The sequence below is a fragment of the Drosophila subpulchrella genome, chromosome X (assembly GCF_014743375.2).
Source record: "Drosophila subpulchrella strain 33 F10 #4 breed RU33 chromosome X, RU_Dsub_v1.1 Primary Assembly, whole genome shotgun sequence".
Lineage (NCBI taxonomy): Eukaryota > Metazoa > Arthropoda > Insecta > Diptera > Drosophilidae > Drosophila > Drosophila subpulchrella.
In genome coordinates this window covers 1,728,292-1,751,969 of record NC_050613.1, presented here as the reverse complement: position 1 = coordinate 1,751,969, position 23,678 = coordinate 1,728,292, and the positions used below count along the sequence as shown (strand labels likewise).

At 41.2% G+C, this 23,678-nt stretch overlaps 1 protein-coding gene across 23 annotated transcripts in view; it reads right to left on the bottom strand.

Annotated features, from left to right (window-relative positions):
* The window catches only part of LOC119556210 (inositol hexakisphosphate and diphosphoinositol-pentakisphosphate kinase), a 65,876-nt gene that overhangs the window by 27,934 nt on the left and 14,264 nt on the right, over window positions 1–23,678 (bottom strand). For 6 of the 23 annotated variants that reach the window (XM_037868178.1, XM_037868190.1, XM_037868191.1 and 3 more), the window contains exons 2-8: window positions 20,270–20,702; window positions 19,877–20,119; window positions 17,788–18,274; window positions 17,451–17,722; window positions 17,216–17,396; window positions 6,115–6,312; window positions 1,247–2,267 (exon numbers count right to left, since the gene is read on the bottom strand). In XM_037868178.1, coding sequence (XP_037724106.1) covers window positions 1,247–2,267; window positions 6,115–6,312; window positions 17,216–17,396; window positions 17,451–17,722; window positions 17,788–18,274; window positions 19,877–20,119; window positions 20,270–20,702 — 2,835 coding nt within the window. Of the gene's footprint in view, window positions 1–1,246; window positions 2,268–6,114; window positions 6,313–17,215; window positions 17,723–17,787; window positions 18,287–19,876; window positions 20,120–20,269; window positions 20,703–22,893; window positions 23,371–23,678 lie in introns of those variants that run through there. The other 17 variants (XM_037868176.1, XM_037868175.1, XM_037868179.1 and 14 more) reach the window with 13 other exon arrangements.

The window sequence follows — 23,678 nt, the reverse complement described above, 5'->3', positions numbered from 1 at the left end:
CGTTACTCAGCTAAAGGGACCAAAGGGAAATGGAGATATGCAAGCAGCAAAGCGAGATTGAAGTGCGCCACCTATCGGCGGTAGACAGATTTAAGCGATGTGGGCGTTAGAGTGGGCGTGGCAAAGTTTTTTTGGATCAATCAATAGGTATTGACGAGACTAATACATTTCAGTTAAAATTTTTTATCTAGCATTGTGGGCGCCACAGGATTGGGCGGTTTGTGGGCGTTAGAGTGGGCGTGGTATATTCGCGTTACAAACATGCGCTGCGCTCAAGCCTACGGAATCTAAATCTGAAATCCCATTTCTCTATCTTTGATATTTTCCGAGATATCCGCGTTCATATTTACGATTTTTTGAACTTTGTGGGCGGTTTGTGGGCGCTAAAGTGGGCGTGGCAAACTTTTTTGGGTCAATCAATAGAACAATACATTTTTTTAAATTTTTATTCTAGCATCAAAACTGTAGGAGCCACAGTTTTGGGCGGTTTGTGTGCGTTAGAGTAGGCGTGGCACGCTGCTGAATCAGGAATCTTCATGCCAATCCCCAATAGCCTAGCTCTTATAGTTTCCGAGATCTCAGCGTTCATCCGGACGGACAGACAGACGGACAGACGGACATGGCTAGATCGACTCGGCTATTGATCCTGATCAAGAATATATATACTTTATGGGGTCGGAAACGCTTCCTTCTGCCTGTTACATACTTTCCGACGAATCTAGTATACCCTTTTACTCTACGAGTAACGGGTATAAAAATAATTTTTCTTGTCAATCAGGGATAACATTTTTTTTTAATTTAGATTGTTCTTATTAAAAAAAAAATTTAGAAAACATTTTTTTTAATTTGATTGGAAAAAAAATTGTTAAATGTTATACATATACTTAATTCCCATATATTAATTTTAATTTTTTTAAATGTTATATACTTAATTCAAAAAACAAAACTTTAATATTTTGGTTTATTTTAAGGTTATTGATTAATGTCACAAAAAGTGAAAAAATTCCGCATAGTGTATATTGTGCACCCCCATGATATACTGAGTTTTGGATGCCTAAAGGTCTTACGGTTTTGGCTGTGGGTCTACTCTCTTCAATTTTCTTTCATTCCTTTTATAGATCTTTAAAGATATGCTCGGATATGCTTCCCTCCACCTATTACATAGTTTTGATCAAATAAAATATTCTTTTGATTCTACGAGTAACGGAAGTAGACACAAATGCAAAGGAATAGTATATAAACTTACCCCTCGCTTCTTGCCCTCCCGCTCCTCTCCTGAATTCGAGTCGTTCTCCTCTTCGATCCTGGCGGGATTGGACTCATCCGAGGACTGCAAGCTTACATTGCAGGCATTGTCGCCGTGCGAATGCGGCCGAAAGCCCGGACCTGGCGGCAGATTTTTCTGCACACAACAGTTAACACCCGGACTGAAGTGCAGTTCAACGTGGAAGCGTTCCTCGGATGTTGGATCTTTGGTGGGGTCTTCGTAGAGCATGATGACGATTTGTGACATATAGTTCAGCTCCGATACCATTGAAATGTAGTCCATTGCCCGACGCCACTGCTCATCCGTGACCACATTAAGTAATCCCCCGTAACGCAGAACTGTGAGCAGGGAGTGGACATGCGATTCACTGGTGAAATAGAGCCTTGTGCGGACATGCCTCTGAGGACTTGCCACACCATGGCTATAGTGTGGATTCAAACGGTTCATGAACTCGTCTTCTACTTCGTCGATATTTCGCTGCAAGTCTCCCTTGATCTTTCTTAGTAATGGAGAGCAAATACCCTGACCAATGGCCAATTTCTCCTGCGGCGTCAATCCATACTCCTGGGGTATTACTATATCAGCCAGATTCTTAGCGTAGATATACAACTCCTCCGCCTGATCATACTGCAAAGTATGCTGATTATGCTGCAGATCGTATTTTATGCAATCATAGATATCTGGTATCTTGGAAATGTCAAACAGTTTCGACTTAGTGCTAAAATCCTTTTCGATCTTCTCCCAGCGACATCGCATCAGGTCCCATGTCTCGCCGTGGTACAAGATCGCATCCTTGGTCTTCGGATCGTCCTTCTTGATGCTGATAATGTGTAAGAGCTCACGTATTAGCAGATGTACGTGGTGACAGCAGTCCACTGGATTCTTAACAAAGTCTAGCGCCTGGGTGATCGATTTGCTATTACAAGGATTAATCTGCTCGCGATCCTCCTTTGAAAACTCCCGATCATTTTGCATTAGCTCGTGGAGTCGTCCTTTTGCCCTGTTGCGGATTATATCAGAATTTGTGGTGTAAAATTAAATAACGGACTCGACTATTGAATATCCGGTGCTCAGCTAAAAGGAGTGCGAGGGAGATGCTTATAACTTTTTTCGAATGGTCTTTGGACAATTTTTTGCAAGTAGATGGATATTGATAATCAAAAAAAATCCCATATACACATTTATAAAATATTAAAAAATGTGGGCGATAGACAGGATTTAGGGTGTGTCACCCTGCTGAAGTAAACTTGCGCTGCGCAAGAACCTCGGGAATCTGCATGCCAAGTCCCAACTGTGTAGTTTTCATAGTTTCCGAGATATCAGCGGTCAAAAGGACGGACAAACAGACCGACAATCGGACAGACGGCAGACGGACGTGGCTAGTTCGACTCGGCTAGTGATCTTGATCAAGAATATATATACATTATTGTATACATAATATCTGTAACATACTTTGAATCGGGTTTAACAAGAACGGAAGCTGACTCCCGCAGGCCGAAGTTCCAATTTCCCTTAAGTCTATATTTAAACAAGAAAGGAAGTTAGCTTCGGCAAGCCGAAGCTTATATACCCTTGCAGCTATAATTATTAAATTTAAAAACACAAAAAATGATATTCCCAATAGTATAAGATAATATGTCAAAAAACACCGAAGCTATAATTTGTTTCATATTATTTTCCTACCAATTTTCCGATCGTTCCTATGGCAGCTATATGATATAGTCGTCCGATTTTGATAAAATTAAATTCGAAACTCAGAACTAATTAAAAAATGTTATTTCCAAGCGTAGGAGGTTATATGTTAAAAAACACCGAAGCTATAATTTGTTTCATATTATTTTCCTACCAATTTTGCGATCGTTCCTATGGCAGCTATATGACATAGTCGTCCGATTTTGATAAAATTTAATTCGCAATTCAGAACTAATTAAAAAATGTTATTTCCAAGCGTTGGAGGTTATATGTTGAAAAACACCGAAGCTATAATTTGTTTCATATTATCTTCCTACCAATTTTGCGATCGTTCCTATGGCAGCTATATGACATAGTCGTCCGATTTTGATAAAATTTAATTCGCAATTCAGAACTAATTAAAAAATGTTATTTCCAAGCGTTGGAGGTTATATGTTGAAAAACACCGAAGCTAAAATTTTTTTCATATTATTTTTCCACAAATTTTCCGATCGTTCCTATGGCAGCTATATGATATAGTCGTCCGATTTCGATAAAATTTAATTAAAAATTCAAAATTATTTAAAAATTGTTATTTCCAAGCTAAGGAGTTTATATGCTAAAAAACACCAAAGATATAATTTTTTTCATTTTTTTGTCCGATTATTCCTATGGGAGCTATAAGATATAGTTGTCCGATCCGGCTGGTTCCGACTTATATACTACCTGCAAAAGATATAAGACTTTTGGGAAAGTTTCAGCCCGATAGCTTTAAAACTGAGAGACTAGTTTGCGTAGAAACGGACGGACAGACGGACAGACGGACAGACGGACAGACGGACATGGCTAGATCGACTCGTCTAGTCATGCTGATCAAGAATATATATACTTTATGGGGTCGGAAACGTCTCCTTCACTGCGTTGCAAACTTCTGACTGAAATCAATATACCCTCTGCAAGGGTATAAAAACAAGAAAAAGCGCTATAGTCGAGTGCCTCGACTATCAGACACCCCTTACTCAGCTAAAGGGACCAAAGGGAGATGCATATTTGCAAGCAGCAAAGCGAAAATGTAGTGCGCGACCTACCCGTGATCTCAATATATGGTTATGTGGGCGGCAGACAGATCTACTCGTTATGGGCCTTAAATTGGGCGTGGCAAACTTTTTTGCGTCAATCGATAGGAATTGAAGTACATTGAAGTTTGTGGGAGGTTTGTGGGCGTTAAAGTGGGCGTGGCACCCAGCTGAAACAAACTTGCGCTGCGCAGGAAGCTCAGGAATCTGCATGCCAAATCTCAATAGCCTAGCTCTTATAGTTTCCAAGATCTCAGCGTTCATCCGGACAGACAGACGGACAGACGGACATGGCTAGATCGACTCGGCTAGTGATCCTGATCAAGAATATATATACTTTATGGGGTCGGAAACGCTTCCTTCTGCCTGTTACATACTTTCTGACGAATCTAGTATACCCTTTCACTCTACGAGTAATGGGTATAAAATTTTTGTTTCTTCCCAAAGGAAAACAATTTGTATACCCTTGCAGAGGGTATATTGATTTCAGTCAGAAGTTTGCAACGCAGTGAAGGAGACGTTTCCGACCCCATAAAGTATATATATTCTTGATCAGCATGATTAGACGAGTCGATCTAGCCATGTCCGTCTGTCCGTCCGTTTCTACGCAAACTAGTCTCTCAGTTTTAAAGCTATCAGGCTGAAACTTTCCCAAAAGTCTTATATCTTTTGCAGGTAGTACGTAAGTCGGAACCAGCCGGATCGGACAACTATATCTTATAGCTCCCATAGGAATAATCGGGAAAAAAAATGTTAAAAAATTATATCTTTGGTGTTTTTTAACATATTACCTCCTTTCCTTGGAAATAACATTTTTTAATTAGTTTTGAATTTCGAATTAAATTTTATCAAAATCGGAAGACTATATCATATAGCTGCCATAGGAACGATCGTAAAATTGGTGGGAAAATAATATGAAACAAATTATAGCTTCGGTGTTCCTTAACATATAACCTCCTACGCTTGGAAATAACATTTTTTAATTAGTTCTGAATTTCGAATTTAATTTTATCAAAATCGGACGACTATATCATATAGCTGCCATAGGAACTATCGTAAAATTGGTGGGAAAATAATATGAAACAAATTATAGCTTCGGTGTTCCTTAATATATAACCTCCTACGCTTGGAAATAACATTTTTTAATTAGTTCTGAATTTCGAATTAAATTTTATCAAAATCGGACGACTATATCATATAGCTGCCATAGGAACGATCGGAAAATTGGTGGAAAAATAATATGAAACAAATTATAGCTTCGGTGTTTTTCAACATATAACCTCCTACGCTTGGAAATAACATTTTTTAATTAGTTCTGAATTTCGAATTTAATTTTATCAAAATCGGACGACTATATCATATAGCTACCATAGGAACGATCGGAAAATTGGTAGGAAAATAAAATGAAACAAATTATAGCTTCGGTGTTTTTTAACATATAACCTCCTACGCTTGGAAATAACATTTTTTTATTAGTTCTGAATATTGAATTTAATTTTATCAAAATCGGACGACTATATCATATAGCTGCCATAGGAACGATCGGAAAATTGGTACGAAAATAATATGAAACAAATTATAGCTTCGGTGTTTTTTGACATATTATCTTATACTATTGGAAATATCAATTTTTGTGTTCTTAAATTTAATAATTATAGCTGCAAGGGTATATAAGCTTCGGCTTGCCGAAGCTAACTTTCTTTCTTGTTTTGTTTATTTTTGAGCGGCTAGATATTCTCCTTAGAACATACCGAAATACAAAAATTTTTCTTTTGTAAATAAGGAGGTTTTAGGCTTATAGTCTTTAATTATAAGAATTATATCCATATGTTGCATTCCGCTTAAACGGTTCATAACATTATTCACATGTAACCAATATAAGGCTATTGAGATATTTTCTATCAAAAAACTAATATTTATTTTTTAAATGAGGAGGGTCAATCGAGATTTTATAAAAACCATTGTTTAAAATTGTCCGTAGATTAGGTTCCCTGCTCTCCTCCCTCCCTACGATTTAAAGACCCCCAATTCGACCCACCCTAATGTACAAGCCTATCGTAATTACTGAGTGATATACAAAATAGTTTAAGATATGCTTACAGGTTCTGATACTTGCTGGAGTCACAATCATTATCCAGCAGTCCGTTTGTATTGGCGCTCTTTACCATCTGGACAAGGATGGGTGTGAGTTCGCCCTCCAGAGCCAGCAAACCCTTGGCAAAAGCGGCAGCCGTCATCTGGACTCGTCCCTCATCCGAGGCGTAGATTTTAAGGTCGTGCCGGAACGTTGAGTGTAATCTGAAATATTTGTGTTAAGGTTGTTGAAGTTACAATTTTTTTAAGTCTATTTGAAGTTATAAAGTAGAGTTTTAATAGATTTAGAAATAGTAACAAGAGAGAAATTAATATGCGTGTTTGTGCCTAACCGAAGTAGGCACTTCTGGGTCACACCGCGGGACAAGGGGGTAATGAGCACTTGTCGCTGGCACGGGGACGCTTTGATGGCAGGACGATCGCGTCGCGGCAATGGTAACGATGGTTACTGTAATGCCGGACCACAGGCGATGCGGGAACTGCGATGAGGTTGAGCTAACGTGGTTAGCTGCTAGTTGAGATAGTGTATTACGAGCCCTATTCCTAGAGGTAGGAAGTAGAACCGCGGAGTTATGAGGTATGTTGATAACTGATTTATTCTTCATGTGATACCTGCTTATATTCTACTTAGAACACGGAAGCTTAGTGTAATGGTTAGTGAAAGAAGCTATATTCTAAAGTAGATCAGGGAATTATGATTATGGTAGCAGTTGCGTAGTTGGCCGCAAATGCGCTGACTGCATTGGCGGGTCAGCGTATCGTTGTGACGGTGAGATGGTGAGTTAGTGAGACATATAATATGCTGACCAGCAATTCTCATCTTGCAGTGAGTGCTACTGAGCGCCTGGTACTGTTCCCAACTTGGCTACTGCTTGATTTGTTGGGTGTGGTCATGTTGAGTACCTTTGGGTACGAACATTCTCCCCCCCATTGAGGGGTACCCTATCCCATCCCTTGGCCGAATTGTATAGAAAGCACCTAACAAATCATTGACCATGGAGGATCTTTCCTTCAACTGCGGCGGTTCCTGTTTGTGATTCAGGTCCTTCACATCTTCTTGATGCTGCTTAACACTCCCCTTTGCGATAAAATTTACATTACCGTGGGGACTGAAATTGTGCCCTCGTAGAACTTGATCATTTGGCACGTCTACGATATGTGGACCTTCTGCAACAAAACTAAGATATTTCTTGGTTAAGTTTAGAAATGTTGAACAAAAGTCAGACTTCTTGTAGGTTTTAAATTGATGAGAAGTCGGCTCTATATTAATTGGTTTTTCTCTTGCAGTGTAAAGTTCAGTCAGCTGCAATGAACCATTATATGTATCGGTTGATTCTCGATCGGACGAGTCAGCGTCGCTAGTTTTTAATTGGCTACATATATCTTCAGGCTCTTTTATTTTATGATCCATCAATGCTACGTTCGTTGAATGAATGAGTGAAATCTCACCTTGCCGTTTGCTTTCTTCTATATCAAATTGATTATTATTCATCGGATTTTTATCTTTCGTTTGCTCATGCTCATAAGCAGCGTTCGGTCCTGCAAGATCATCTCTGTCTTCTACCAGAATAGGGTTGATTTCTGTATCAGATGAGGTTTCTTTATTGAGATAACCTGTGATTACATAACCAAGCCTTGTGCCTTGTGCCAAAGGCTTATTAGGTCCTAGTTCAAGAAGTTCACCGGTTATTACACGAGAAAAAACCTCAATCCCTAAAGTTAGGTCAATGGGTCCAGGTTGCCGAAAATCACGATCTGCTAACGGCAGTCCCTCGGGAATATTAAGATCGGTATCAATCGGTACTGACGGTTGGTCTGCAATGACTGTGGGAATAATAAATACCTCTATTAGTGTTTCAAACCCTGATGTAACTGATGAGAGCTTTAGTGCTGATCTGATTACTGTTGATATTTTTCCTCCGATTCCAGATATTCCAATCGGTGACATTTCCTTAAGAGATAGCAGATCTGCCATCCTCCTTGAGATAAGATTCACCTGTGATCCACCATCTATTACAGCGCGACATGTTTGTAGTTGGCCGTTTGGCCCTTGTAATAAAACCTTGGCGGCCGCGAGCAGCGTACATCCTCCTAAGTGGTCGTAGCCTGCAGTGGTTACTGCTTCGGCCACTAGATTGCTAGTCGGTACTTGGTGTAACAGTGAATGATGCCGTTGCTGGCAGCCTCGACAAGTGCCTGGTGATCCACAGTTTTCAATCTTATGAGCTGTAGACAAACAATTTGTGCGTGCTCCTATTTGAATAATGGCTTGGCGCCGCGTTTTGGGGTCCATTTCCTGGAAGCGGCTACATGCTCTAAAATGATGTGGTCCTAGGTGACAAATCTTACAGCTCTCTTCGTTGTGAACTGACTGATGGCGGAATGTTGCTGTAGGTTGAGCGCTTATCGTCTCCAGCATGCAAGCGCGCCGCTCAATAAACGTTAGTACACTCCTTAACGTTGGGATTTCCGTTGGTGCATCCGCTGAATTCTCCAGAGCAGCTAGAGACTGCTGGTCTAGTTTTCTTCTGATAATAAAACCTAGGAGTGGATCCCATGATTTCGTGTTGAAATCGAGGTTTTTAAGAGTACTCATTGAGTTTTTGATAGTGTCATGTAAGACCCTTAGTTGGCGCGAGGAGCCGTCTATAGGCTTATAGTCAACCATTTTTGCTATAGCGGCGAATACTATTATCTTTCCGTTCTGGTACCTGGCCTTCAATCGCAACCAGGTGTCGTCATAGCCACCCTGTGAGAAGGCTGTGTCTGTCAAGACGTTCCTCGCTTCACCACGAAGCGAGCTCTGTAGAATATGTAGTTTTTGACTGGCCGAATATGGTTTGTTATGTACCAACTCCACAAAGAGATCATGGAACCGTGGCCAGTCTAGATACTCGCCGTCGAACTCCGGAATGCTAATTGGCGGAAGTGCCAAGTTTAGGCTCATTGGCGCGTCGTTTTCTCGAAGCAGGTTCATTTCGTATTCCTCGTATAATGTGTGGAATTGAGCTAGCTCTGCTACTGCCAGAGCTGCGGCCCCAGGTGTGCTGTCCAATTCGTCGTGGGCTTGCCTAAGTAACGTCCAATGGAGATCCAAGTGCCTTTGTAGGGCTGGGGTGACGGTTGGGGCGTTCGAGGCTAATGTTAATGATGACTCCAATTCGTTGCATCTTCTCTGCAACTGTCGGGGAATCTCCTTTGACTTGATCTCTTGTTGTGATCTTGATGTTGGCCGAAGTTCGTCTGGGGGCCTTCGGAAGCCCGCTTCCAGTCGGCATGTTGTCCAGAAAGATATTCTGATATTTTTCGACCAGCTCCTTAAGTGCTACTAGTCGTGAAGAGTACTCACTTCCAGTGGGTAATGCCGCTTGTTGGACTTCTTCATCTAGGTCGCAAAACTGCTGCCAGAGATCGTTTAACTGAGTTAGCTTACCGGAATAATAGCCGTCTCGGTGGCGTCGGTCGACAGAATCCTTGCCATAATTCTTAATGAGCTGTTGGATTTTCCCTTGCATCTCGTTTTGGGTGTCTAGTAATCGATTGTGTAAATCGATTCTTGTGTGACTTGTTTCCTCTATGAATGAAGTAGACATGTTGTGTGTCTTGGAAACAAAGAATCCTGTGAAACCGGATAAAGCTGTGTGTCCTGTGAAGCTGGATGAAGCTGAGTATCCTGTGAAGCTGAATGAAGCTGAGTATCCTGTGAAGCTGGATTAAGCTGAGTTTCTGTGACGCTGGAAGAAGAAGCGTATCCTGTGAAGCTGGATAAAGCTAACGATCCTGTGACGCTGGATGACGAAGCGTATCCTGTGAAGCTGGATTAAGCTGAGTTCCTGTGACGCTGGAAGAAGAAGCGTATCCTGTGAAGCTGGATTAAGCTGAGTTCCTGTGACGCTGGAAGAAGAAGCGTATCCTGTGAAGCTGGATTAAGCTGAGTTCCTGTGACGCTGGAAGAAGAAGCGTATCCTGTGAAGCTGGATTAAGCTGACGATCCTGTGACGCTGGATGACGAAGCGTATCCTATGAAGCTGGATGAGCTAAGTTCCTGTGACGCTGGAAAAAGAAGCGTATCCTGTGAAGCTGGATTAAGCTGAGTTCCTGTGACGCTGGAAGAAGAAGCGTATCCTGTGAAGCTGGATTAAGCTGAGTTCCTGTGACGCTGGAAGAAGAAGCGTATCCTGTGAAGCTGGATTAAGCTGAGTTCCTGTGACGCTGGAAGAAGAAGCGTATCCTGTGAAGCTGGATAAAGCTGACGATCCTGTGACGCTGGATGACGAAGCGTATCCTGTGAAGCTGGATGAGCTAGGGTTTCCAGGGAGGGATCTGTAGACAAACAATTTGTGCGTGCTCCTATTTGAATAATGGCTTGGCGCCGCGTTTTGGGGTCCATTTCCTGGAAGCGGCTACATGCTCTAAAATGATGTGGTCCTAGGTGACAAATCTTACAGCTCTCTTCGTTGTGAACTGACTGATGGCGGAATGTTGCTGTAGGTTGAGCGCTTATCGTCTCCAGCATGCAAGCGCGCCGCTCAATAAACGTTAGTACACTCCTTAACGTTGGGATTTCCGTTGGTGCATCCGCTGAATTCTCCAGAGCAGCTAGAGACTGCTGGTCTAGTTTTCTTCTGATAATAAAACCTAGGAGTGGATCCCATGATTTCGTGTTGAAATCGAGGTTTTTAAGAGTACTCATTGAGTTTTTGATAGTGTCATGTAAGACCCTTAGTTGGCGCGAGGAGCCGTCTATAGGCTTATAGTCAACCATTTTTTGCTATAGCGGCGAATACTATTATCTTTCCGTTCTGGTACCTGGCCTTCAATCGCAACCAGGTGTCGTCATAGCCACCCTGTGAGAAGGCTGTGTCTGTCAAGACGTTCCTCGCTTCACCACGAAGCGAGCTCTGTAGAATATGTAGTTTTTGACTGGCCGAATATGGTTTGTTATGTACCAACTCCACAAAGAGATCATGGAACCGTGGCCAGTCTAGATACTCGCCGTCGAACTCCGGAATGCTAATTGGCGGAAGTGCCAAGTTTAGGCTCATTGGCGCGTCGTTTTCTCGAAGCAGGTTCATTTCGTATTCCTCGTATAATGTGTGGAATTGAGCTAGCTCTGCTACTGCCAGAGCTGCGGCCCCAGGTGTGCTGTCCAATTCGTCGTGGGCTTGCCTAAGTAACGTCCAATGGAGATCCAAGTGCCTTTGTAGGGCTGGGGTGACGGTTGGGGCGTTCGAGGCTAATGTTAATGATGACTCCAATTCGTTGCATCTTCTCTGCAACTGTCGGGGAATCTCCTTTGACTTGATCTCTTGTTGTGATCTTGATGTTGGCCGAAGTTCGTCTGGGGGCCTTCGGAAGCCCGCTTCCAGTCGGCATGTTGTCCAGAAAGATATTCTGATATTTTTCGACCAGCTCCTTAAGTGCTACTAGTCGTGAAGAGTACTCACTTCCAGTGGGTAATGCCGCTTGTTGGACTTCTTCATCTAGGTCGCAAAACTGCTGCCAGAGATCGTTTAACTGAGTTAGCTTACCGGAATAATAGCCGTCTCGGTGGCGTCGGTCGACAGAATCCTTGCCATAATTCTTAATGAGCTGTTGGATTTTCCCTTGCAGCTCGTTTTGGGTGTCTAGTAATCGATTGTGTAAATCGATTCTTGTGTGACTTGTTTCCTCTATGAATGAAGTAGACATGTTGTGTGTCTTGGAAACAAAGAATCCTGTGAAACCGGATAAAGCTGTGTGTCCTGTGAAGCTGGATGAAGCTGAGTATCCTGTGAAGCTGAATGAAGCTGAGTATCCTGTGAAGCTGGATTAAGCTGAGTTTCTGTGACGCTGGAAGAAGAAGCGTATCCTGTGAAGCTGGATAAAGCTAACGATCCTGTGACGCTGGATGACGAAGCGTATCCTGTGAAGCTGGATTAAGCTGAGTTCCTGTGACGCTGGAAGAAGAAGCGTATCCTGTGAAGCTGGATTAAGCTGAGTTCCTGTGACGCTGGAAGAAGAAGCGTATCCTGTGAAGCTGGATTAAGCTGAGTTCCTGTGACGCTGGAAGAAGAAGCGTATCCTGTGAAGCTGGATTAAGCTGACGATCCTGTGACGCTGGATGACGAAGCGTATCCTATGAAGCTGGATGAGCTAAGTTCCTGTGACGCTGGAAAAAGAAGCGTATCCTGTGAAGCTGGATTAAGCTGAGTTCCTGTGACGCTGGAAGAAGAAGCGTATCCTGTGAAGCTGGATTAAGCTGAGTTCCTGTGACGCTGGAAGAAGAAGCGTATCCTGTGAAGCTGGATTAAGCTGAGTTCCTGTGACGCTGGAAGAAGAAGCGTATCCTGTGAAGCTGGATAAAGCTGACGATCCTGTGACGCTGGATGACGAAGCGTATCCTGTGAAGCTGGATGAGCTAGGGTTTCCAGGGAGGGTGGATGTAGTGAACTTAACGGGTCTTCTCACCAGTCAGAGGTTCAGCTTTTGGTAGGAAGGGGGTTGCTGAAGTGTGATCCTTTGTTGGTAAAGGATCACGTCGGGGTCACCAATGTTTGTGCCTAACCGAAGTAGGCACTTCTGGGTCACACCGCGGAACAAGGGGGTAATGAGCACTTGTCGCTGGCACGGGAACGCTTTGATGGCAGGACGATCGCGTCGCGGCAATAGTAACGATGGTTACTGTAATGCCGGACCACAGGCGATGCGGGAACTGCGATGAGGTTGAGCTAACGTGGTTAGCTGCTAGTTGAGATAGTTTATTACGAGCCCTATTCCTAGAGGTAGGAAGTAGAACCGCGGAGTTATGAGGTGAGTTGATAACTGATTTATTCTTCATTTGATACCTGCTTATATTCTACTTAGAACACGGAAGCTTAGTGTAATGCTTAGTGAAAGAAGCTATATTCTAAAGTAGATCAGGGAATTATGATTATGGTAGCAGTTGCGTAGTTGGCTCGGCTGACACTGCAAATGTGCTGACTGCATTGGCGGGTCAGCGTATCGTTGTGACGGTGAGATGGTGAGTTAGTGAGACATATAATATGCTGACCAGCAATTCTCATCTGCAGTGAGTGCTACTGAGCGCCTGGTACTGTTCCCAACTTGGCTACTGCTTGATTTGTTGGGTGTGGTCATGTTGAGTACCTTTGGGTACGAACAATGCGAGTGCCTCGACTGTCAGATAGCCGTTACTCAGCTAAAGGGGGTGCGATGGAGATGGAGGTATGCAAGTATCAAAACTTCTGTTTCCTAGATTGCACATGGACTCCACATAAAGTCCATATTTTTATACCCTTGCAGAGGGTATAATGATTTCAGTCAGAAGTTTGCAACGCAGTGAAGGAGACGTTTCCGACCCCATAAGGTATATATATTCTTGATCAGCATCACTAGACGAGTCGATCTAGCCAGTTCCGTCTGTCCCTCTGTCCGTCCGTTTCTACGCAAACTAGTCTCTCAGTTTTAAAGCTATCGTGCTGAAACTTTCCCAAAAGTCTTATATCTTTTGCAGGAAGTATATAAGTCGGAACCAGTCGGATCGGACAACTATATCTTATAGCTCCCATAGGAATAATCGGAAAAAAAATGTTAAAAAATTATATCTTTGGTGTTTTTTAACTTATTACCTCCTTTCCTTGGAAATAACATTTTTTAATTAGTTTGTGAAGGAGACGTTTCCGACCCCATAAAGTATATATATTCTTGATCAGCATGACTAGACGAGTCGATCTAGCCATGTCCGTCTGTCCGTCTGTCCGTCTGTCCGTCTGTCCGTCTGTCCGTCCGTTTCTACGCAAACTAGTCTCTCAGTTTTAAAGCTATCGGGCTGAAACTTTCCCAAAAGTCTTATATCTTTTGCAGGTAGTATATAAGTCGGAACCAGCCGGATCGGACAACTATATCTTATAGCTCCCATAGGAATAATCGGACAAAAAAATGAAAAAAATTATATCTTTGGTGTTTTTTAGCATATAAACTCCTTAGCTTGGAAATAACAATTTTTAAATAATTTTGAATTTTGAATTAAATTTTATCGAAATCGGACGACTATATCATATAGCTGCCATAGGAACGATCGGAAAATTTGTGGAAAAATAATATGAAAAAAATTATAGCTTCGGTGTTTTTCAACATATAACCTCCAACGCTTGGAAATAACATTTCTTAATTAGTTCTGAATTTCGAATTAAATTTTATCAAAATCGGACGACTATGTCATATAGCTGCCATAGGAACGATCGCAAAATTGGTAGGAAAATAATATGAAACAAATTATAGCTTCGGTGTTTTTTAACATATAACCTCCTACGCTTGGAAATAACATTTTTTAATTAGTTCTGAATTTCGAATTTAATTTTATCAAAATCGGACGACTATATCATATAGCTGCCATAGGAACGATCGGAAAATTGGTAGGAAAATAATATGAAACAAATTATAGCTTCGGTGTTTTTTGACATATTATCTTATACTATTGGGAATATCATTTTTTGTGTTTTTAAATTTAATAATTATAGCTGCAAGGGTATATAAGCTTCGGCTTGCCGAAGCTAACTTCCTTTCTTGTTTTCAATAAGTTCTGAGTTTCGAATTTAATTTTATCAAAATCGGACGACTATATCATATAGCTGCCATAGGAACGATCGTAAAATTGGTGGGAATATAATATGAAACAAATTATAGCTTCGGTGTTCCTTAACATATAACCTCCTACGCTTGGAAATAACATTTTTTAATAAGTTCTGAATTTCGAATTTAATTTTATCAAAATCGGACGACTATATCATATAACTGCCATAGGAACGATCGTAAAATTGGTGGGAAAATAATATGAAACAAATTATAGCTTCGGTGTTCCTAAACATTTAACCTCCTTCGCTTGGAAATAACATTTTTTAATTCATTCTGAATTTCGAATTTAATTTTATCAAAATCGGATGACTATATCATATAGCTGCCAAAGGAACGATCGTAAAATTGGAAATAAAATTTTTAATTAGTTCTGAATTTTGAATTCAATTTTATCATAATCGGACGACTATATCATATAGCTGCCATAGGGACGATCGTAAAATTGGTGGGAAAATAATATGAAACAAATTATAGCTTCGGTGTTCCTTAACATATAACCTCCTACGCTTGGAAATAACATTTTTTAATTAGTTTTGAATTTCGAATTAAATTTTATAAAAAACGGAAGACTATATCATATAGCTGCCATAGGAACGATCGTAAAATCGGTGGGAAAAAAATATGAAACAAATTATAACTTCGGTGTTTTTATACCCTTGCAGAGGGTATATTGATTTCAGTCAGAAGTTTGGAACGCAGTGAAGGAGACGTTTCCGACCCCATAAAGTATATATATTCTTGAGCATCACTAGACGAGTCGATCTAGCCATGTCCGTCTGTCCGTCTGTCCGTCTGTCCGTCCGTTTCTACGCAAACTAGTCTCTCAGTTTTTAAGCTATCGGGCTGAAACTTTTCCAAAAGTCTTATATCTTTTGCAGGTAGTATATAAGTCGGAACCAGCCGGATCGGACAACTATATCTTATAGCTCCCATAGGAATAATCGGAAAAAAAAATTTAAAAAAATTATATCTTTGGTGGTTTTTAGCATATAACCTCCTAAGCTTGGAAATAACATTTTTTAATAAGTTTTGAATTTTGAAATAAATTTGATCGAAATCGGACGACTATATCATATAGCTGCCATAGGAACGATCGGAAAATTGGCTGAAAAATAATATGAAACAAATTATAGCTTCGGTGTTCTTCAACATATAACCTCCAACGCTTGGAAATAACATTTTATAATTAGTTCTGAATTTCGATTTTAATTTTATCAAAATCGGAAGACTATATCATATAGCTGCCATAGGAACGATCGGAAAATTGGTAGGAAAATAATATGAAACAAATTATAGCTTCGGTGTTTTTTGACATATTATCTTATACTATTGGGAATATCATTTTTTGTGTTTTTAAATTTAATAATTATAGCTGCAAGGGTATATAAGCTTCAGCTTGCCGAAGCTAACTTCCTTTCTTGTTTTTTTTTTTAGTTATGGAGGCTTGCGCTGCGCAGGAATCCCTGAGTTTATTACCTTTAAAGTTAAATATTTTAGTGCAGTGTAGTGTGGCGCTTGGCAAAAACAAAAATATATAAACGTAATATACAACCCTAAAATACCATTACAGGATCCAAAGAGATGGCCCTTAAAAGAAGGCAAGGTTTAAAATAGTCAAAGTGCATGGAGTTATGTACGCAGCAAGGCGACTGAAACCAAGATCTCAGCGTTCATCCGGACAGACAGACGGACAGACGGACATGGCTAGATCGACTCGGCTAGTGATCCTGATCAAGAATACATATACTTTATAGGGTCGGAAACGCTTCCTTCCACCTGTTACATACTTTCCGACGAATTTAGTTTACCCTTTTACTCTACGAGTTTTTTTTTTGTACTAATATTTATTTTAAGCGTTGATCACTCAACTGAATGGCTATACAACGCATGGATATAGCAAAGAAAAAACAATGAAGAACGCTATAGTCGAGTAGCTCGACTATCAGATACCCGTTACTCAGCTAAAGGGACCAAAGGGAAATGGAGATATGCAAGCAGCAAAGTGAGATTGAAATGCGTCACCTACCGGCGGTAGACAGATTTAAGCGTTATGGGCGTTAGAGTGGGCGTGGCAACATTTTTGGTCAATCGATAGGTATTGATGAGAACGATTCATTTCAGTTTAAATTTTTACTCTAGCATCAAAACTGTAGGAGCCACAGTTTTGGGCGGTTTGTGGGCGTTAGAGTGGGCGTGGCACTCTACTGAAACAAACTTGCGCTGCGTAAGAAGCTCAGGAATCTGCACGCCAAATCTCAATAGCCTAGCTCTTATAGTTTCCAAGATCTCAGCGTTCATCCGGACAGACAGACGGACAGACGGACATGGCTAGATCGACTCGGCTAGTGATCCTGATCAAGAATATATATACTTTATGGGGTCGGAAACGCTTCCTTCTGCCTGTTACATACTTTCCGACGAATTTAGTATACCCTTTTACTCTACGAGTAACGGGTATAAATATAACTTTAAGGAGAAAGGGTAGACTCACCTTAGCAGTCCCAGGCCCTGGGTTCCCGAGTAATCTGATCTTCCCTGTCCACCTGGATACATGCAACGAAAGATTCGGCCCAGTTCTTCCGCCTGTATACGACCGGCCGGAGTCAGTTCTCCGCCCCACTTGAGGATTAGGACCAGCGATGGCTCCACAGGCTGATCCGCTGCTAGATTGGCTTCGCTTTGGTTAGTCGGGGCACTTGGATATGGGGGAATCCGACCAGACTTACTGTCATCGGAGCTAGAGCCGCGTGGTCGACCCTTTGGTTGGTACTTCATTTGAACCTTTCGATTTATGCCCGAAAAGTGGCCGTACATCTCCAGAACGTTCTTCAGCTGCTCCAACTTGCTCTCCTTCTCCTCGATCTCGGCGTGGGCCTTTGTGTGGATCTCACTTAGCAAAAAACGGGCAATGTCCAGAATTTCCTGCAATTGCTTGGGCCGCTTCAATTTAACGTGACCAAGCTTATAGCCATCGTACTTCTCGAAGATCTCAAAGAATCTATTTGGAAGATATGGTTTTTTTTCATATATCTTTTTGAGTCCAATGTATAAGCTATTACTCACTTGGGATGCCGCACTTCCACCTTCATCTTTTGTTTGGGAGTGCGATCTCCATGTCGGATTACTGCCACCACGCAGCGCAGCTCCATCATCTTGCCGAAAGTGGTGGGCACAATAGGAGGATCGTCAAGCTGAAAGGGCACCGACCAGGGGATATGCAGCGTAGGCGTTAGCTCTCTTAGGATCATGTTGCCCAGTATCTTGGCACAGTCGTCATAGTACTTGTTCGAGTTCTTCACAAAGCTAAAGCCATTAACATCGCAGACGTAGCTCTTTCCATTGGCTCGCAGCAGATCGAATCCGCATACGGTTTGCTTGAAGGCCAGGCACACCTTACGTGAGATAAGCTTCTCAGAATGATTGAGAATCACCGGATATCGAATCTCCTTGCCCTCGCTGTCGCGTTCTACTTTGCCATCCAAAGCTGGACTTTTGCGGGCCTCGGCATGGGCGTAATCTGGTCCCACGGTGTACACCTTGACGTCCGTGCCTGAAAAGTATACTAAGTTGTAAAGGTGATGCTGGATTCAGTGCGTTCGACTGGCGGCCACTGGTATGTTTCGGTGTTTTTCTATTTAATTATTTTTTTAATCTATTAACTAGAGTTATGTGAGCTTGGCGATAAGCGAAACGTTCGTAGCGAAACGCAGGACAAGGCACTATGAGTGATGCTTCGTTGAAGGAATAGATTTAGTGGGTCTATAAGATTCGACCTAGCCAAAGCCATAACAATAAGGCAGCCAGGGCGCATAGTGAATTAGCAGGGTTTCGTGAGAGTTGCGATGAAAAAGGTACACCTATTTTTTTACCCGTTACTCGTAGAGTAAAAGGGTATATTAGATTCGTCGGAAAGTATGCGACAGGCAGAAGGAAGCGATTTCGACCCTATAAATAAAAATAAAATAAATATTTTTGATCAGGATCACTAGCCGAGTCGATGTTGCCATGTCCGTCTGTCCGTATTAACGCTGATGCCTCGGAAACTATAAAAGCTACAAAATTGTGATTGAGCATGTATATTTTATATATTCCTGCGTAGCGCATGTTTATTTTATCGCCAACAAACGCCCATAACGCTTAAGTCTGTCTGGCCTCACATTTTTAATGATTTTCATTCAGTTAAAGTTGAATTTGATTTTATTTATCAATACCTATCCTAGTGCTAAGATTCGTACCAAGGGCATTGTTATTTTAAAAGTTTTGATTAACTAAGTTAAACAGACTTTGGCAAGGTCAGTAGTTCAGCCACCGACCGCTAGGTGCCGTGGGACTGGAATTGTATTTTATTTGAAACAAAGTAACGGATATCTGATAGTTAGCTTCCTTCTTTTTTTCCCTTTTAGAGAACGACTGAAAATAATTGCTATGCCATAATTGCTAGACTAGTTTTAGTGATCCTGATCAAGAATATATATATTTTATGGAGTCGCCACCTACTCGCGATTTCAATATATATTTGTGGGCGGCAGACAGATTTAAGTGTTACGGGCGTTTACACTTACACTTAAATTTGTTTCTAGCATGAAATCTGTTGGCGCCACAGTTTTGGGCGGTTTGTGTTCGTTAGAGTCGGCGTGGCAAACTTTTTTTTTAGATCAATCTATGGGTATTAATGATACAAATATGTACAGTTTACAATATTTTTCTAGCGCTAAAACTGTAGGAGCTACAGTTTTGAGAAGCTTGTGGGCATAACAGTGGCGTGGCATGTTCGCGAAACAAACTTGCGCTGCTTACGAAAGTAAGGAATCTAAATCTGAAATCTCAACTCTCTATGTAAGAGATAGTTTCCGAGATCACAGCGTTTCACACGAACAGACGGCTAGATCGACTCGGCTAGTGATGCTGATCAAGAATATATGTACTTTATGGGGTCGGAGACGCTTCCTTCTGCCTGTTACATACTTTCCGACAAATCAAGTTTATTCTTTTACTCTACGAGTTACGGGTATATTTAATATACCCAGGCAAGCATCTAGATACAACTATCTAGACACTTCCCATTACATGTGAGGAATTGACGGGAAGTGGATTAGTTTTGGGTAGTACCAACAGCTGCATAAACATGGAAGCATAGTGAGCAAGTGCATACCATCAGTGGGCATAAAGTCCTCGTAGATGAATGATCCCGTCTTGCGCACTCTAGACTCCGGGGAATATACGCTGCTCCGGCTGCCGATTTTCCGAAAAAGTCGCTGACTTCCCCCGCCTGCCGATGTCGGGTAGTATATGTATATGTTGTGGTCCTCCGCCGAGACGGGCTTCTCCACAAACGGTTTGTTAAAGGTGATACCATTAACCTCTACGTGATCCTCTGACTCGATCAGCTCATGATCTATTAAGTAAATATGCAGAATTAGCACGTAATGTGACCGAATTAATATATCAGGGACGCCCCCTTTTCGGCGATTAAAAGTTATGATGACTCATGATTTAAAATCTGTTTTTAAAACTATGTTTTCGAACACCATTTGTGTATACTTACGTTTGGGATCCGGAGAATCGCGATCGAGGACTGCATAGCGCGGTATCTCAATGCCCTCCTTTTCTAGAATTGCGTACACCCTCCTCCTATCCTGAATATCATACTGCATGTGCAGATTATTTAGCACAAATGGATTCCTTAGCTGTGCATACTCGATGGCCTTCTCCAGCGGAAAGCCCTTCGAGTGAAACGAAACCAGGCAATCGCAGGTGGGCCAATTTTGGACCGGCTCTCGCAGGATCACGTTTTCCTCGAATGTCACCAGTTTAATGAACTCAAATTCTCCGAGTCGCGTGAGAATCTCCTTCATCGGCTTTGACTGTGTCTTTTTGGCCATCGCGCAGATACCAACAACCACTTGCTTGCTATTGCTCGACGAAGTACTCGTGTCGGAGTCCATCCCGTCATTGCTATCCCCAAAATCAGTGTCACCCTTTGAAAACAGAAAGAAGTCCGTATTAAATATAAAATTGAGCAGGCAGATAGCATAACGGGTCTCGCCTTGAAATTTTTCCCCGTTAGATAACTACAATGTAAAAAAACTAAAAAAAAAAGGAGGGCAATCACATAGAATAGCAAATAAAATTGAAATTCTCGAGTTATAATAGATAACTACGAAACTGTGATGGATGGCGTTCCGTTTTGTGACTAAGTGGCATCTTCCCAGAGCTGGGCTCCGTTTGCAGTATAGTCAATATATGAAGTTATGTGTATATATCGGATTTTGCAAAAAATTTGCTTATTACCTGAATATAAAAACAAGAAAGAACGCTATAGTCGGTGGCTGTCGACTATTAGATACCTGTTACTCAGCTAAAGGGAGTGCGAGGAAGATGCAGATATGCATGCACCAAATCGGCTGTTTCCGAGATGGCTTTATTTGCTTGTATCTTTTTAAATGAATGGTCTGATTTAAACAATATTTTTCATGTAGATGGGTATTAATAGCACAGGTACACAGCCAAAATTTTTCACGAACCATTTCTAATTTTCCATGTCAATTGCATCCTCCTGAGCCAAAGTCCCACACAAAGTTGTGGTTCATTACAAACAGGTTTCGCGGTATAGCTAAGAATACAAAAAAAAAAGATATTTGCTGACACTTTCAATTATATGGCCCACATAATTGGACATATCTTAAATATTTTCGCTGAAACACTCTCTTAATAGATGACGGCATTTCAAAAAATAGTCCCCATCTTGAACCACTGCCGTCATGTATTGAGATAGTGTTTCAGCGAAAATATTTAAAATATGTCCTATTTTGTGGGCCATATAATTCAAAATGACAGCAAAAATCAGATTTTAGTTTTCTTAGCTATACGGCGGAACCTGTAGGTGAAAAAAATATGGGACTGTTGCTCAGGAGCACCCAAATATCTTGGAAAACTCGAAATGGTTCGTATAAATTTTACAAAGTTCAATTTTGTGTTCCTGTGTAATCAAAACAATCTCATTTAGACTTTTAAAAATATTTAAAAAAACATGGACTGTAGACAGTTATTAGCGATATGAGTATTTGTGGGCGTTAGAGTCGGCGTGGTTCCCCGCTGACGTAAGCTTGCGCTGCCAAGAACCTCAAGAATCTGCCTGCAAAATCCCAATTTTCTAGCTAGTTCTAGTTTACGACATATCAGTGTACGGACGATCGGACAGAAGGACAGAATATATATCTTCATAGGAAACGCTTTTTTCTGCCTGTTACATACTTTTCAACGAATCTAATATACCCTCTTACAATACCAGTAACGGGTATAATTACTAGCTGTACGCCATTGAATAATGGTGTTAACAACTAACTTGATAGTAATCTCGATGAAGATTAAAATTTTTTTAACTTTAAATGAAATGGGATAAGAAGTCATTTAACTTATTACTCGTAGAGTAGAGGAGGAAGTGCATTCGTTGATCTGTACGTAAAAGGTAAAAGGAATAATTTCCGACCCTATAAGGTATATATATTCGTGATCAGGATCACTAGCCGAGTCTATCTATCTAAGCGATCATTCGGGCGGACAAACAGCTTGCGGATGGACAGAGGATCATGTCTAGATTGACTTGGCTAGTGATCCTGACCAAGAATACATATACAGTTTACGGGGTCGGAAAAGCTTCCTTCTACCTGTGACGTACTTTTCTCCTACAACAATATACACTTTTGCTCTACGAGTAACGGATATAAAAATGGATGCTGAAGCCCTTGGTGAATTAAGCCTTTTTGCACCTCCCAATGTTCGGGTAGCCTAACGTTACTGCACAAGCACCAAGACAAGAAACTCATGCTTCGTCTTGCAAATAAAAGTAAGGACAAGAAAACGTGCCTTAGTATGTGAAACGGGTTTTAAACGAAATCCAATAAATATGTTTTGATCGGTTGTCCACAAATTTACTCAATTGCAATCAGCTTATCGAAACAAACAAATATGACAATTATACGGTTATAATGAGTTATAAAGAGAAAACTATTTTCAATTTCGAATATCAGAAATCGTTTGCAACGAAAAGATTACATAATGGGTTACAATAAAGGGTTTATCACAGTTTTTGCAGCTTTTACACTTCAGGTGCCACCCAATCAACATGACTCAGAGATGAATACCTTTGAACTAACCAAAGTGACCTACATTCATACAGACATCGCAGAAGCAAAAATCGTCGCTATCCTCATCGCTGCCATGACTCGAGCCGTAATCCTTATAATCGCTGACGTTGAAGGGTCCATACTCCCCATCGGCGTCATTCTGGCTTCTATTGAGCAGATTTTCCGTACCCGGTTGACTGACCACTCCGGCACTTTGACTCCGTCTCTGGCGCTGCAGCAAACGACTTCGGCGCAAGCGATCACGACCAGGACTCCGACGAGTGGAGTGCGAATCCTTAGAACACGCACTTTCTACACACTCCGAACCGGTTGAAACCTCTGCAGCGGTTACAGAAGTTCCAGTGGTTGTTGCGGCAGCTTCAAGTTTTTTTTTATGCCGCTGATGACGCGATCGTAGCTTTTTTAAACGCCACCAGTCTTTAAACCAGGTCCACTCCATTGTGTTGCCAACTCAGTTACTTTTTAACAACAAATAATCTTTAGGATCTCTAATCTATAATGGGAAAATCTCTATCCACTCTCAAAAAAACAATATGCAACCCATAAACCGAAACCTTGAATGTATAATGTATGTACTCTTAAAAAAATTTTTCGATCGCCCTAAAATGAAGAAAAGTCACACTAAATATAGGAAAAATGTTTCTATTATTAACAGAAAATTTCCCCTAGATTTAAGAAAATTCCCCCTAGATTTAGGAAAAATCGACCTAAATGTAACCCATACCCATTTTTAGAAAATGTTGCCCTTATTTTGTTACCCAATCGCCATTGACCCCCGTTTTAGAGCGTTTTTTTTTGTTTTTAGGG